The sequence below is a fragment of the Garra rufa genome, chromosome 1, assembly GCF_049309525.1.
Source record: "Garra rufa chromosome 1, GarRuf1.0, whole genome shotgun sequence".
Lineage (NCBI taxonomy): Eukaryota > Metazoa > Chordata > Actinopteri > Cypriniformes > Cyprinidae > Garra > Garra rufa.
Window position 1 is genome coordinate 7,991,933 of NC_133361.1, and position 15,069 is coordinate 8,007,001.

A 15,069-nucleotide genomic window follows, 5' to 3' on the forward strand; every position below is an offset into this window, starting at 1 on the left:
TTCTCCTGTTTTTCAACTAGTCAGGGAGTTAGTTCAGTCCTTGTATTTTTGTTTGACTTTTTCTTTTAGGGTATTAAGTTTCTTTGGGAAAAGTTAGTTTCATTCTTTTGTTTGTTATTTTGGCCTTGGCCCAACCCTGAAGTTTACTAGCTTCCTATTTTGGTAAAAATAAAAAAGAACGAAAGATCAAAAAGGTCGGTGTGAAGACTATTATTTATGTTACTTCTAGACCCTAGACCTGGGACGTAACAACTGGCCTGATTCAAAAACTACATTTCTAAAAGTTTGCGTTAAGGAGCACAACAGAGAGCGTGGTGAAAAAAAAAAATCTTCTTCCTCTGAGGTTTAATGGTGTTTGGCAACCAAACGGATGTGTTTTAGCGCCACCCGCTGGACCGGAGTGTGAAGCGGCGAGAGGAGGCAAGTAATACGAGAGAAATACTTTGCGAGTGTACAAATTTAAATTAGGCAAAGTCAGCTCTGTTTAACTTCAACGTCTATAAAGTTCGCTGTTCTTTTTCTTTATCGATCTGCACAAATAAATGAAAATTAACGAATTAAAATTATAGACTCGCATGGTACTTGAGCATCAACAGTCTTCTGTTACGAAAACTTTCCTGGCTAACCAAAAACAAACCACATTCTGGAAACCAAATATTGTTCCGGCAGATCATCAAAAACAACAAAACATCTATAAAACAACACATTAAACAAAGATAAATAAGAGTTGCTCACAGACAAACAGCCGTCTCATTCAATCTCAGTCACGTGTGGAGTGAAATATAGTTTAGTATGCAATTAAAGGCTTTATTGAGGAATTTAAAACAGGACGTGCTTTCAGTAATGGGTAACAGCACAGGAACGGTTTGTAAAAAAATCTTTATGACAGAGTAAGCAATTTACAGGTGACACATAAGACAATTGAACACTGAATGAAACACAAGAAAGCACAACTATATATCATGTATATCATGAAGCAAACTTATATACAAGAATAAAACTTTTTGACACTGTACTTTGTGGAGGAACTCCATCTTGAGTTGATCTAACACCTCGCAGTTGAACCTGCTGGTTTTGAACATGAAGATGCACTTTATTCACGGTCAAAACTTTAGATAATGTTTCTTTGTCATGTCATTTGCAATGACTGGTTAGGAAAGATTTATCCAGATGATATTTTCTTGCTTGATGCATTATTGTGTCTCATTTGGACACCAGACCTTTAACTACAGGCAGAAAATGTTCTTTCAGCACCCACATTCTGGACCAATCTACCTAACACTGTTCCGGAGGCAAACACACTCAGTTAGTTTATATCTAGATTAAAAACCCATCTCTTTAATAATTCAAATCCATTAAAGCATTGATAGGTTGATGCACAATAATTAAGTCAACAGGAACCAGAAACACTTCCCATAACACCTAATGGTAAGAAGAATGCCATTCATAAGAAGAATGGCATCTACGCTAATATTAGTCTGTTTCATTCTTATTCCGAGGTCACCGTAGCAACCAGATCCAGTCCGCATCCAGTCCAGATGGGGGATCAGGACCTAGAGATGCCCTCAGCAGCCCACGCCAAATAGATAAGCCCTGGAGACGGATCCCCAGTGAAGACCTTGTCAGTGTGGGACTACATCACAAGAACCAGATGAGTCCTCTGCACAATCTGACTTTGGTGCAGCCTGGAATTGAATTGTTGTTTTCATCTTGTCAGAGAAGAACTGGCCCCCAGCTGAGCATGGTTTCTGTCCATTTCTGTCACTGATGGAGTTTCGGCTCCCTGCCATTGTCGCCTCTGGCTTGCTTAGTTGGAGACACTTAATTTCCAGCGATATAGTCAACTTGATTGCACAGATACTATTTGAACTTAACTGAGCTGGATGATAAACTGTCCTTTTTATTATTGATTATTGATCTGAAAATGATCTACTTTCTGTGATTGTTTTTTGTATGACTGCGTAAAGCAGATGAACGAATGAAACGCTTCCCACATTCAGTGCAGTGATACGGTTTCTCTCCAGTGTGGATCCTCTCATGTCTTTTCCGATTTGCCGAATCACTGAACCTCTTGTCGCAGTGTGAACACTTGTACGGTTTTTCTCCAGTGTGGATCCTCTGGTGCAGTTTCAGATGTTCGGCTGAAGTAAAAGTCTTCTCACACTCAAAGCACACATACTCTCGCACACCACTATGTATTTTCTGATGCTTCTTCACATTTTGAAGACATGAAAATCTCTTTCCACATGAATAACACGAATGTGGCTTCTCTTCTGTATGAATCCTCAAGTGTTTCTTTAGAGCCGAAACCCACAAAAACGTTTTGCTGCATTGATCACACGTGTACAGTATCTCTCTAGTGTGGCTGTTCATGTGCTCCTTAAGTTTTGCTGAGTGTGCAAAACTCTTCCCGCACTGATCACATGTGTACGGTTTCTCTCCGGTATGAACTCTCATGTGAACATCAAGATTATATTTGTTGGTCAAACTCTTTCCACACTGAGTGCAGGTGAATGATTTCTTGGCTCGTATTTTCTTTGAATCTTTCTGTTTGGTTTGAGAGGAGTTCAAATGTTTTTCTCCAGGTTTGGAATGATTTTTCTCCTCCACTTTACTCAAATCATCCTTCTCATCATTTTCTTCAATCAACTCTGAAATGAAAGAAAACATTTTCAGTAACCCGTAAAAAGAAGAGAAATGTGAACATAAAAGTGAACCCTGATGTAAAAGTGTAAGGTACACAATCACTGCACACAATTTTGGACATTTTGATGCATTTTTTTAAATTATACGTCCCTGAAACTATCCAAGAATGGTGTACTCTGATCTTAAAATGATTATTTTTTAAACATTACCGGCACAAATACCAGATTTCTATAGGGAAAACCATTATCTATGTGCAACTACACAATTATATGACATATATTTTGTTAAAAAAAAATTGTGACATCTCAGAGTTACAGGTTGATGTGATGATGGCTGATGTGGATTCGCACATGAAGGGGGGACAATTGCTTATTGTACTGGAGTTCTCACAAAATAATGAGGTTAAGGGAGATCACCGCAGCACCCGAGGAGTTCCTGGTTTGATTAAGCTTTTTTTAGGTTTTGATTTTCGTTAATGGTGTTTGTCGAACTGTGGTCAATTGTATTACTGACAAGAACTTGCTGACGTACTATTATCTACACTTACTTCTAAACATTATACATTTACCTTTTTATAGTTAAATAAATCTGTTTGATAAAATAGTGGTGCATTTGTAGAAAGGAGCATAACAAAATGTTTCCAGTTTGTAGAAAGTGTCTTTTATTATTTGCTACTCCATCTAGATTATTCAATAGCTATCAAATTTGTTTTTTATTACAACAAATAAAAATCTAAAACTTCTTGAAGCTTCTTAACCATCAGCATTATTAATTAAGAATGAAGAATACACACCAACCTGTTTGTTCTCCAGTATCTCCACTGTGTTTAATTCCGCTGGATTCTAGATCTCTCATTATCTCTCTGCACTGAAAAAAAAAGTTGTGTTATAAAATATATTTAAATATATTAAATTAACCCTTCATAAGTTCTACTTGTGTTATTAAAAATCAAGGAGAGCAGCAATTTTAATATGTAAATTATGCAATTAATGTATTGTGTGGGAGGAGTAACTTCTTTAAGTTATTAATATATACTTGTAATATGTACATGTTTTATAGTCATTGCACAGACATCTTGAGTAAATTTTGCCCTAAAATTATAGTGCGCTTTAACATTGTAATAACCTCATAAATTGTTGTTTTTTTACAGATGCTAAGCTAACAAATTCCCTAACACTAAAGCACCTTGATTAGGGTTGGAGCTGAACTCTGCAGGAAGGTAGATCTCTAGGAACATAGTTGGGCCCCCCTTTGATGTGGACTGATGACTAGCTGTCAGAGTTTACCCAAATCCAGGTCTACAAGGAAAGTGTGCAAAGAAATTGCGCTCCCTTAACCACTGAAAGGCTGTCACCAATTTCAGTTTTTTGCAATCTCAGGAAATTCTGCTATAATCACTGAATCTCTTGACGCTGCACAATCAATCTCTTATTTACATCAGGTCTACGCTTGTTTGAACTGTGAGTTGATTCTGACTATTTAGTCTCCCATCTCCCACTACTCAACCTGGTTTCATTGTATTCAGATGTCTGTCCTCGTGTCTCTGGAAGTCTGTCTCCTAGCTCGTGTTTCAGTTCGGTTTATTTTGTAATTCAAGTCGTGTTTGTGCCGTTTTGGCTGTTTTGTTTGCTTTATTAAAATATCTTCACCTGAATTTGGACCCTGACCTCATCCTTCCCTCTCACGTGACAGAATGAAACCAGCAAAAATGGGTCCAGCGGGGAGATTACTGAACATTCGCCAGGGAGATCAGAGTGTAGAGGATTACTCCAGAGACTTCATGGACGTGGCGAGGCAGCTGTTCCTCATGCGGCGGCGACCGCTCTCGCTGTTCCTGATGCGGCGGCGACCGCTCTCGCTGTTCCTGATGCGGCGGCGACCGCTCTCGCTGTTCCTGATGCGGCGGCGTCCGCTCTCGCTGTTCCTGATGCGGCGGCGACCGCTCTCGCTGTTCCTGATGCGGCGGCGTCCGCTCTCGCTGTTCCTGATGCGGCGGCGACCGCTCTCGCTGTTCCTGATGCGTCGGCGACCGCTCTCGCTGTTCCTGATGCGGCGGCGTCCGCTCTCGCTGTTCCTGATGCGGCGGCGACCGCTCTCGCTGTTCCTGATGCGTCGGCGACCGCTCTCGCTGTTCCTGATGCGGCGGCGTCCGCTCTCGCTGTTCCTGATGCGGCGGCGACCGCTCTCGCTGTTCCTGATGCGGCGTCGACCGCTCTCGCTGTTCCTGATGCGGCGGCAACCGCTCACTCTGTGCCCGATGCGACGGCGTCCACTCACGTTCCTCTGGCGGTGATGCCAGCTCACCTTCTTCTGGCGGCGGTTACCCGCTCCAGTGCCCGCTCACGTTCCTCTGGCGGTGATGCCCGCTGACGTTCCTCTGGCAGCGGTGCCCGCTGATGTTCCTTTGGCGTCGATGCCAGCTCACGCTCCTCTGGCGGCGATGCCCGCTGACCCTCCTCTTGCGGCGGTGCCCGCTGATGTTCCTCTGTCGTCGATGCCAGCTCACGTTTCTCTGGCGGCGATGTCCGCTCACGTTCCTCTGGCGGCGGTGCACGCTGATGTTCCTCTGGCAGTGATGCCCGCTGATGTTCCTCTGGCGGTGATGCCCGCTGATGTTCCTCTGGCGGAGATGCCCGCTGATGTTCCTCTGGCGGTGATGCCAGCTCACGTTCCTCTGGCGGCGGTGCACGCTGATGTTCCTCTGGCAGTGATGCCCGCTGATGTTCCTCTGGCGGTGATGCCCGCTGATGTTCCTCTGGCGGAGATGCCCGCTGATGTTCCTCTGGCGGTGATGCCCGCTGATGTTCCTCTGGCGGTGATGCCCGCTGATGTTCCTCTGGCGGAGATGCCCGCTGATGTTCCTCTGGCGTCGATGCCAGCTCACGTTTCTCTGGCGGCGATGTCCGCTCACGTTCCTCTGGTGGCGTTGCCCACTGATGTTCCTCTGGCAGTGATGCCCGCTGATGTTCCTCTGGCGGTGATGCCCGCTGATGTTCCTCTGGCGGAGATGCCCGCTGATGTTCCTCTGGCGGTGATGCCAGCTCACGTTCCTCTGGCGGCGATGCCCGCTGATGTTCCTCTGGCAGCGATGCCCGCTGATGTTCCTCTGGCAGCGATGCCCACTGATGTTCCTCTGGCGGTGATGCCAGCTCACGTTCCTCTGGCGGAGATGCCCGCTCACGTTCCTCTGGCGGAGATGCCCGCTGATGTTCCTCTGGCAGCGATGCCCGCTGATGTTCCTCTGGCAGCGATGCCCACTGATGTTCCTCTGGCGGTGATGCCAGCTCACGTTCCTCTGGCGGTGATGCCAGCTCACGTTCCTCTGGCGGAGATGCCCGCTCACGTTCCTCTGGCGGAGATGCCCGCTGATGTTCCTCTAGCGGCGATGCCCGCTGATGTTCCTCTGGCAGCGATGCCAGCTCACGTTCCTCTGGCAGAGATGCCCGCTAATGTTCCTCTGGCGGTGATGCCAGCTCACGTTCCTCTGGCGGCGATGCCCGCTGATGATCCTCTGGCGGTGATGCCAGCTCACGTTCCTCTGGCGGCGGTGCCCGCTGACTTTCCTCTGGCAGTGGTGCCCGCTCACGTTTTTCCAGAGTCCATTCACGCCCTGCCCGAGCTCCCAAGCCCTATGCTGGTCTCGCCCAGCATCCCAGAACCTTCGTTTCCGGGCCTACATCCGCTGCACGGGCCTGGCCCACCATCCCTCCCCCTGCTTCACCAGTTCCCGTTCCACCTCCCTCCAGACTTGTTCGGCCTTAGGGGAGGGGTACTGTCATGACTCTGGGCTGCGGACTTTTCCCTTCCCCACCAGAGGTCACTGTTTCCCTTCCTTCTCACTCCACTCCCTTTATTGTACACACCTGTCTGTGTTAATCACTCTCATTTCACCCACAGCTGTCTCTCATCACTAATGGACTATTTAGTCTCCCATCTCCCACTACTCATCCTGGTTTCATTGTATTCAGATGTCTGTCCTCGTGTCTCTGGAAGTCTGTCTCCTAGCTCGTGTTTCAGTTCAGTTTATTTTGAAATTCAAGTCGTGTTTGTGCCGTGTTGGCTGTTTTGTTTGCTTTATTAAAAGATCTTCACCTGCATTTGGACCCTGACCTCATCCTTCCCTCTCACGTGACAAGTGTTGTTGTTTATTTACTTAATTAAGTTTGCCGGTTTCAGATTCCTTCTACCCTGATTTTTGAACTTTGTTACATACATAAATACATTTTGTTAAAATCTTCTGGCGACCCATTTTTTAAGACTCACGACTCCGGGTTTGAAAACAACTGGCCTAGAGTACCGAATTCAGTTCCCTTTCATGTCTTTTTGCGCTTGAATGGTCAAAAATACACAATTATGTGAAAATGTCAGTTTTGCAGAGCTTTCAAGTTACAGTCTCTTATATCTTAAGTGAACGTAAACGATTGGGAGAATATCAGATGTGTATCAGTGCATTAATCTTAATCCCAGCAGTCTAAGGCCTTGTCCAATTTAATACATTTTAGTTTGAAAACACCTTGTTCTCTCCGTTTTGGCCTTCTGTCCACATTGAGACTGCGTTTTTGTCAAGAAAAGCTGAATTTTTTTAAAACGCTCTCCAAAGTGGAAAATTTGGAACATGGAGTTTTCGCTTTTTAAAACGATAATGCATACTTAGTCATGTGACACATATTGTACCAACAGATATCCATATTTATAACCCACTACTGGTACCACTACTACTATTTATAACACACTACTGCTACAGATGTGTTACTTTGCACGGTCTTTATATCACAGTCCTGGATTGCGATTGCGGTTTGCTGCAAAATATGAGTGCAGCTTGCTTTAGATCAAACATAACCTTTTGAAGGAAAAAAAAAAAAACTTTAAAGCGGTAGTGTGAAAGAAGAGAATTTTAAAACATAACGCTGTTGTCAAATATGTCCGGATTAATGTAGACATAGCCTAATAATCTGCATTTAAATTATACAATTTCTGCTTGAATGAAGAATATTGTGTGCATGTTATTATAAAGAATGCATATATCATTAATTGAAAAGAAGATCATTTTCTTATTTCTTTGAGAAGTGGTTTATTTCAAGATTAATAAAGACAGTACATGTCACAGCAATCTCTACTGCATGTTCAAACCTTATTATAAATTTATGAACGTTTTCTTCAGAAGTAAATAATTTAAAAAATTTTGGGGAAACGCATTATGCATTACAATTTAACTAAACCCATTAGATTTACTGTAAATATGTAACTGACCGTAAGTACACTAAATCCTTGTTTACAGGTGAAACACTGAAAAAAGGCTTTTCCCCCACATTATTTTCAAGGCTTCCTTCACATGTGAAAGTGTAACTACACTAAGCAGAGGTGGACGGCTTTTCTAAAGTGTGAATAATCACATGCACATCAAATTGCCTTTTTTGAGTAAAACTCCGTCCACACTGAGAGCAGGTGAACAGCTTTTTCCCTGCATGAATTTTCATATGATTCTTAAGGTATTTTTTACACATGAAACTCTTTCCGCACTTAGAGCAGCTGAAAGGTTTTATCCCAGTGTGAATTTTCATGTGATTCTTAAGGTATCTTTTACATATGAAACTCTTTCCGCACTGAGAGCAGCCGAAAGGCTTTATTCCGGCATGAACTAACATGTGATTTTTCAGGCTTTCTCTACGTGACCAAGACTTTCCGCACTCAGAGCAGCTGAAAGGCTTTTCTGAAGCGTGAGTTACCAAATGAACCGTAAGGTCTCCTTTATATCTAAAAGTCTTCCCACAATGGGGGCAAACAAAACGCTTTATTCCAGAATGAATTAACATGTGAGTCTTCAGGCTTCCTTTACATGTAAAAGTCTTTCCACACTGAGGACAGGTTAATTGCTTTACTGAAGTGTGAACTAGCTTGTGCTCATTTAGAGTTCTCTCCTGCATGAAACTCTTCCCGCACTGAGAGCAGCTGTAAGGTTTTACTCCAGTATGGATTTTCATGTGATTCCAAAGGTTTCCTCTATGGCGGAAAGTGTTTCCACACTGAGAGCAGGTGAAGTTTTTTTCCCCCGTATGAATGAACATGTGATTCTTAAGACTTCCTTTACGTGTGAAAGTCTTCCCACACTCAGAGCAGGCGAAAGGCCTTTTTCCGCTATGAACAATCATCATGTGTTCATCAAGGCTTTGTTTCTTTTTGAAAGTGTTTCCACACTCAGAGCAGGTGAAAGGCTGTATTCTATTATGAATTCTCATGTGATTCTTAAGGTATTTTTTAAGAGTGAATGCATTTCCACATTGAGAGCAGATGAAAGGCCTTTTGGCTTCTTTTCTTTGAATGCTGCTTTTTGAGCAACGGTTTTCAGTTTTGGAGCAACTCACTGATTTTTCTCCAGTGGTGACATCTTGAGCTTTCTGATCACGATGCTCCTCCTCCACTTCATTCAGATCTCGCTCTTCTTTCACTTTTATCAGGCCTAAAATGAAAACATTAAAGTGGTGAAAATCAGTTGGGAAATTTTACTGTAAACGAGACAAACTTATTATCTAAAAGCATAATTACGATCTACAAGCCATTTTTGAGATTGACCGTGATTTAGTTTTGTGGTCAATGGCCGGTGAATGGGAGTACTAGGGGCATAAATTTGAGCGCATCAAAATCAATATTTTTACAACACTAAGAAGGCTCGACACACCATGAAACTTTGCTGGAAGTATCGCCTGGGTCTCTACACATGAACTCCAGCATTGAGAACATTGTTTGTGTACCCAGAGTTTACTAAAAAGAAAGGTTTTGAACAACTCACTTTCACTGTTTGAGTTTCCGCTAGCGGCCGTCTTGCCAGTCAAGAGGTGTCGATCTCCGAATGTGAGATCACACATGCCTTTCCCGGGTTTTGATTTTAGTATTGTTTCTTATTTGAGGCTTTTTTTACAACTAGAAGGTTAATATTGTTTTTCACTTGTGACAAAACAATGAATTAGCCGTGCATTTATAAGCTTTAGGAGCTATCCATCTTTACTCTCCTCGCATTCGGAGATCGACACTTCTTGACTGGCAAGTTGTTCAAAACCTTTCTTTTTAGTAAACTCTGTGTACACAAAGTATGTTTTCAATGCTCGAGTTCATGTGTAGAGACCCAGGCGATACTTCAAGCACAGTTTCATTGTGTGTCGAGCCTTCTTAATGTTGTAAAAATATCGATTTTGATGCGCTCAAAGTTATGCCCCTAGTACTCCCATTCACTGGCCATTGACCACAAAACGAAATCACGGTCAATCTCAAAAACGGCTCATTTGTCGTAATTATGCTTTTAGATATAAGTTTGTCTCGTTTACAAAAAAAAAAAAAAAACAGCCCATTGCAACCCTTATTTTGGCAATAGTTATCCTTAAAAGGGATAGTTCACCCAATTTTTATTTTTATTTTTTCAATACAATACAAAAAAAAAAAAAAAGATATTTTGAACAATGTTTGCTTCCAATTGGTTTCTGGGCACCATTCACTTCCATAGTATGTTTTCCTTCTGTTATTTTTTATTTTGTTTTCAAAACTGTTTGGTACAAACATGAAAATGTTAAAATGTCAAAAAAATATTCAGCAAAACTAAGACATTAGATGCTTTTCCACTGTCGGGCCAGTGCGAGCCAGTGCTAAGAGCGTGCCCGGGCGGGGCCAATGGCCTCGAGTCGCAAGCACCAAGGCCAAAAGTAAGCTGCGTTTCCACTTTCCAGCCAGTAGCCAGCGAAACCTGCAAGGTGAAAATGAACAATACAGCGACGTGGAAGCCGGATACAGCGAATGCAGAAATGCCGAACGCTCACCTTGTAATGTTGGTGATGTCTGTTCTGATGCAAAAAGTGCTCTGCAACAGTTGTTTATGCAGCAGCAATATTTATAATATATTACATTAATAAAACACTTTAAAAGAAGCTTTGTTTTTATGACCTAAAATCTTTCGTCTAACTTGGTATTACATCAAATAAAATGCAGCATACTATCTACACACTACTGCCAAAAATAACTACACAGTTGTATTTCTAGTATAATCTGTTATGCCTTTATTTAGGTACAGGTACAGTGTATGTAAGGTTTGGTTTTTTTTCTTTTTTTTTGGGCGATGTAAATCAACTTATACATCAGATCTCATTTTTATAGGATCTCATTTGCATTTGACCAAATTTAAATAAGAATAGATACACATCAGACATGCATTTAAATAATGTTTTCACTTGTCTCGAACTTGCAATGTGGTGCGCTGGATATTTAGCTTTGCGAGTTCAGCAACGATGTATTTTATCATGTCTTCATTTTTGCAGATGCCATCAAACTGGCGTACACTGTCCTCGGCCCAAATGCTTAGAAGAGCCCTGGCATCTTCCACGGACTAGTACTGACGATTCTCCATTTTAAGTTTTTGACTTCTTTGCACGACGTAATAAAGCAAAATGTGCATCTTATTGCAGACACACTTTTACCTGACTGCACACTTACCAAAAGTTTGCATAAACTCCGCCTTTCACTTTGACCACGCCTCAAGCCCCAGCTGGCCCGCTTTGGCCAAAGGTTTTCGTCAGGCCAAAAAACCCGGGCCATTGGCCCTGAGGAAGCACCGAGGCACGATCAGGCCCCAGAAGTGACAGTGGAAACGCGGCTATTTATATAGGTTTGGAACTACTTGAGGGTGAGTAAATGATGACAGAATTTTCATTTTTGATGAACTATCACTTTAAGTTTTTAAAACAGGCTTCAAAGTGCATGTTATTGAAAAGGAAACAGACTGCAAACTACAAAAACTCAATCTTGTGAAAGCGACAACAATACGTGCATGTGTATTGCTTGTTCAGGGATTTGACAACATTTTGACAATGTTGTCGTCTGTATTGTAACTTCCAAAAAATACGAAAATATTTCTCAGTTTTACTCTTAGATGCGTTTAGGTCATATACTTTCTTATAGGGGTATAGCAGTTTACAAAGTGCATGGTTAGGTCTGATACAACACAGTAATGTCTAGGGTTGGGCATCGAGAACCGGTTCCAACTTGGAACCGTTAAAAAAATAACGATGCCATTGGAATTGTTTATAAAATTTGTTTTCGATTCCGATCATCGGTTCCAAACACGCAAGTTTTGGTTCCCATTGTGGCCACCGTATTTCCGGAAGTGCTTGCCGCACGCTTGTTCAGTTGCAGCTATGGAGCACAGTAAGCGGCACTCAAAAGTGTGGCTTTATTTCACACTAAAAAAGCCTGGGTCGGCACAGTGCAACACATGTGACAAAATGATATCTTGCATGGGAGGATGCACTACGAATATGACGAAACACCTACGCCTGCATGATGTACAAATTAAGGAATGTAGCGCGTTTGTCGCGCTGCGCAGGTCCACTGTCTCGTCCTCCTCGGGCAACCCTGCGCTAACCAACGTTAGTAACTTTACATCGTCACAACAATCAGGTAAGTGATAGTAATTTAACAATAAAGCACTGGACCAAATTTGGTGACCAACAACGTTTTTTTAGTAGATGAATGTAGCGTTATGCAAATTGCCCACGCTAGTAGCAGTCCTAATATTACTGCTGCTAATGCTTACATGGGCTGCAGCTCCTAAAACTAAAACTCATATTGAATCAAAATAAAATTATCCTCTGTGAAATCAAATGAGCCTGTGACAAGTTTTGACTCCAGCCCACAAATAATCGGAATTGAGAATCGAAAAGAACCGAAATCGAAAGGAAGAATCGGAATCGGGAACATTCTGGGAACCAAAAACGAACATTCTAGGAACATTATATTAACATTCTGAGAATGTTCTACAAACCAAAAACGAATGTTCTGGGAACAAAAAATTGTTAGCCGAGTTGTCGCTAATTCAAAGAGTTTTGGACGGTGTGGGTGTTGGGGAGAGTTGTAGTCAGGTCAACTTAATGGTAATGTGCGATGACGCGGCCCGGCGGCAACCAATCGGAATGAAGAAGATCAATGCTGGAGAGGTTTCCAAAGAACGCAGTACTGTAAACTTTGGTTCCGGCCACATTAGTTCCCAAGGAAAATGGAGGAGAAGTTCATTATTGCTGTGGCGGATTTCCCCATATTCTACGATGTGTCCCTGTTTGAATACAGGGACATAAATAAATAAAAAAATGATGCATGGACCAAAGTGTCTGAGATTGTTGGTGTTCCTTGTAAGTTGCTAACTTCAGCGCAAGAACAAGCAAAACAGTGTTGCTGCTGTAAAATATTTGTGACATATCGACACAATTCTTGTTAATGTTAATTAAAGACCAAGGCTAGTAAATGTCTCCTATTTTGCTGAAATTAGATTAGCACTTAACCATGAACACAAAAGCCACACCACACAAATGGCTTTTAATTGGTTTATTTCGTTAGCAAACATGTAACTACAATTAAATTCAATTTCTAATTTTCACGTTTAAAATATTTAATGAGGTTAACTTACACCTTACTTGTGGTCAGTCTGCACAAGATCGACATGCTTGTTTGTTTGCGGCCGCTTTAAATACAAGGCCAAGCGTCCAATCGTCAGAGTGTCAATTAATCTTTCTACAGAGTTACTGGCAGGGCGGCCAGAGCGAATTTTGACTCTCTCGCCGGCGGCGGTGTGAACACACAGTTAGAGTAGAGTTGTCAAAAAGCACAGAGTTTGGTACTTTCCATACTAAATTTTTAAAAACATCCATTTAAGGGAAGTTTGTTAGAGTTCACTCTTTGAATTAGCAGCAACTTGACTAACAAATTTTGGTTTCAAGAACATTAGTTTTTATGGTTTGGTTCTGGTTAGCCAGTAAAGTTTTCTTAACGTTCCCAGAATTTTAGTTCTTGGTTTTTAGAATGATGTTCTAATGTTCCGTGAACGTTAGTTTTTAGGGTTTTTTTTTGAACATTCCTAGAATGTTAATCTAATGTTTCTAGAATGTTAGTTTCTAGTTCCCAGAATGTTAGTTCTTGGTTTTTAGAATGATGCTCTAATGTTCCGTGAACATTAGTTTTTGGTTTTTAGAACATTCCTAGAATGTTAATCTAATGTTCCTAGAATGGAAAAAGGACATTATTAAAATATCAATACCACAAGTACTGAACTTTTTGACAATTCTGGAGTAGTGTGTTTTTCTTTGGGGGTGGGAGGGGCAGATATCATGTTGCCTGTTACCTCATTTGGGATGCCTTGTGGAGCACAGTGGCACCAAGAACATTATATTTCACACTTATTGTTTTCTAAATGTAGGATTATTTCAACGAATTGTTCTGTAATCCGTACCAAACCGAAAGCCTTGAACCGAACGGTTCAATAAGAATGCATGTATTGTTACATCCCTACTTTCTTCATCTGTTTATTCATTCATCTAATCTACATTATTTTACAGATTTTGTAAGAACAGCCACTGAATCTGATGGGCTGGCTACAATTTATCTGATTCTGCAGGTTATCAAAACATCACATTTAATATTTTTAAATACCATTTTCAAACCCCCCCCCCCACCCCTCCAAAAAAAAAAAATAATAATAATAATAATAATAATAATTATCATTATTATTATTAATATTATGATAATTGCATGATATATGAGCTAAGGCCAAATTTAAGTAAGACTCCATTGACTTTAAAAACACAAAAGACCTGACTCATGTAGAGATGAAGTAAACTATAGCAGGGTAAATGATTAGATGAATAGGATTATTTTTAGATGGAAAACAGCCAAAAAAAAAAAAAAATAGGTAAACCTTTGGCCACAAAATGTTCACCATAAACAAAACCGTAAATTGAATGTGTCTTACATTCACTGAGTTAAACAGTTTTAATATTCTAAAAAAAAGCAACGAGCAAAAATAAAATATAAATCTTCTGATTGACAGTTTCATCTCATATTTAAAACATTTGGCAGATTGACGGTAGATTGAAGACATTTTAATTATATCTAAGCCCTTATTTTAACATTAAGGATCCGCAGGCACCCTGTTAAATCTTTGTTCATGTAATGTGCCACAAACTCATAAAAAAAGAATGAAGACTAAACACCAACCTCCTTGTTCTTCAAGTTTTATTATCCAGGGTTCTGGTTCCTCCTGTTTTATTCTCAAATTCTCTGGTTCCTCCTGTTTTATTCTCCAATGTTCTGGTTCCTCCTGTTTTATTGTCCAGGGATCTGGTTCCTCTTCTTTTATTCTCCAGGGTTCTGGTTTACTAGTGTCCTCTTCAGTCTCTTCTTTAACAAACAACATCTTCAGAGCAGCAGATCTCAGTTCAGATTATACTCCTCCAGATATTCCTGCTTACTTCAAAACGTATTCACAACTGTGAGGATGAGAATATTAAAGGGATTTACTGACCTGATTCATAAAACTGTTTTTATATTTATATAAACATCAATTCTAATAGTTTATATTACATCAGCATCACGATAAAACAACAGAGAGCACAA

The 15,069-nt window shown here is 41.2% G+C and overlaps 1 protein-coding gene across 2 annotated transcripts; it reads right to left on the minus strand.

Moving 5' to 3' along the window:
• Positions 1–864: 864 nt before the first annotated feature.
• LOC141329178 (uncharacterized) lies at positions 865–15,069 on the minus strand. Of its 2 annotated transcripts, XM_073835448.1 has the most exons (4): positions 14,671–15,069; positions 9,009–9,103; positions 3,444–3,513; positions 865–2,651 (listed from the first exon to the last, which is right to left on the minus strand). In XM_073835448.1, exons 1-4 carry the CDS (start codon positions 14,867–14,869, stop codon positions 1,930–1,932), a joined length of 1,086 nt encoding a protein of 361 aa, XP_073691549.1. In that variant the 5' UTR covers positions 14,870–15,069; the 3' UTR covers positions 865–1,929. The 2 variants fall into 2 exon arrangements, with proteins under 2 accessions (XP_073691549.1, XP_073691548.1); XM_073835447.1 differs by lacking the exons at positions 865–2,651; positions 3,444–3,513 and having other exon boundaries at positions 7,769–9,103.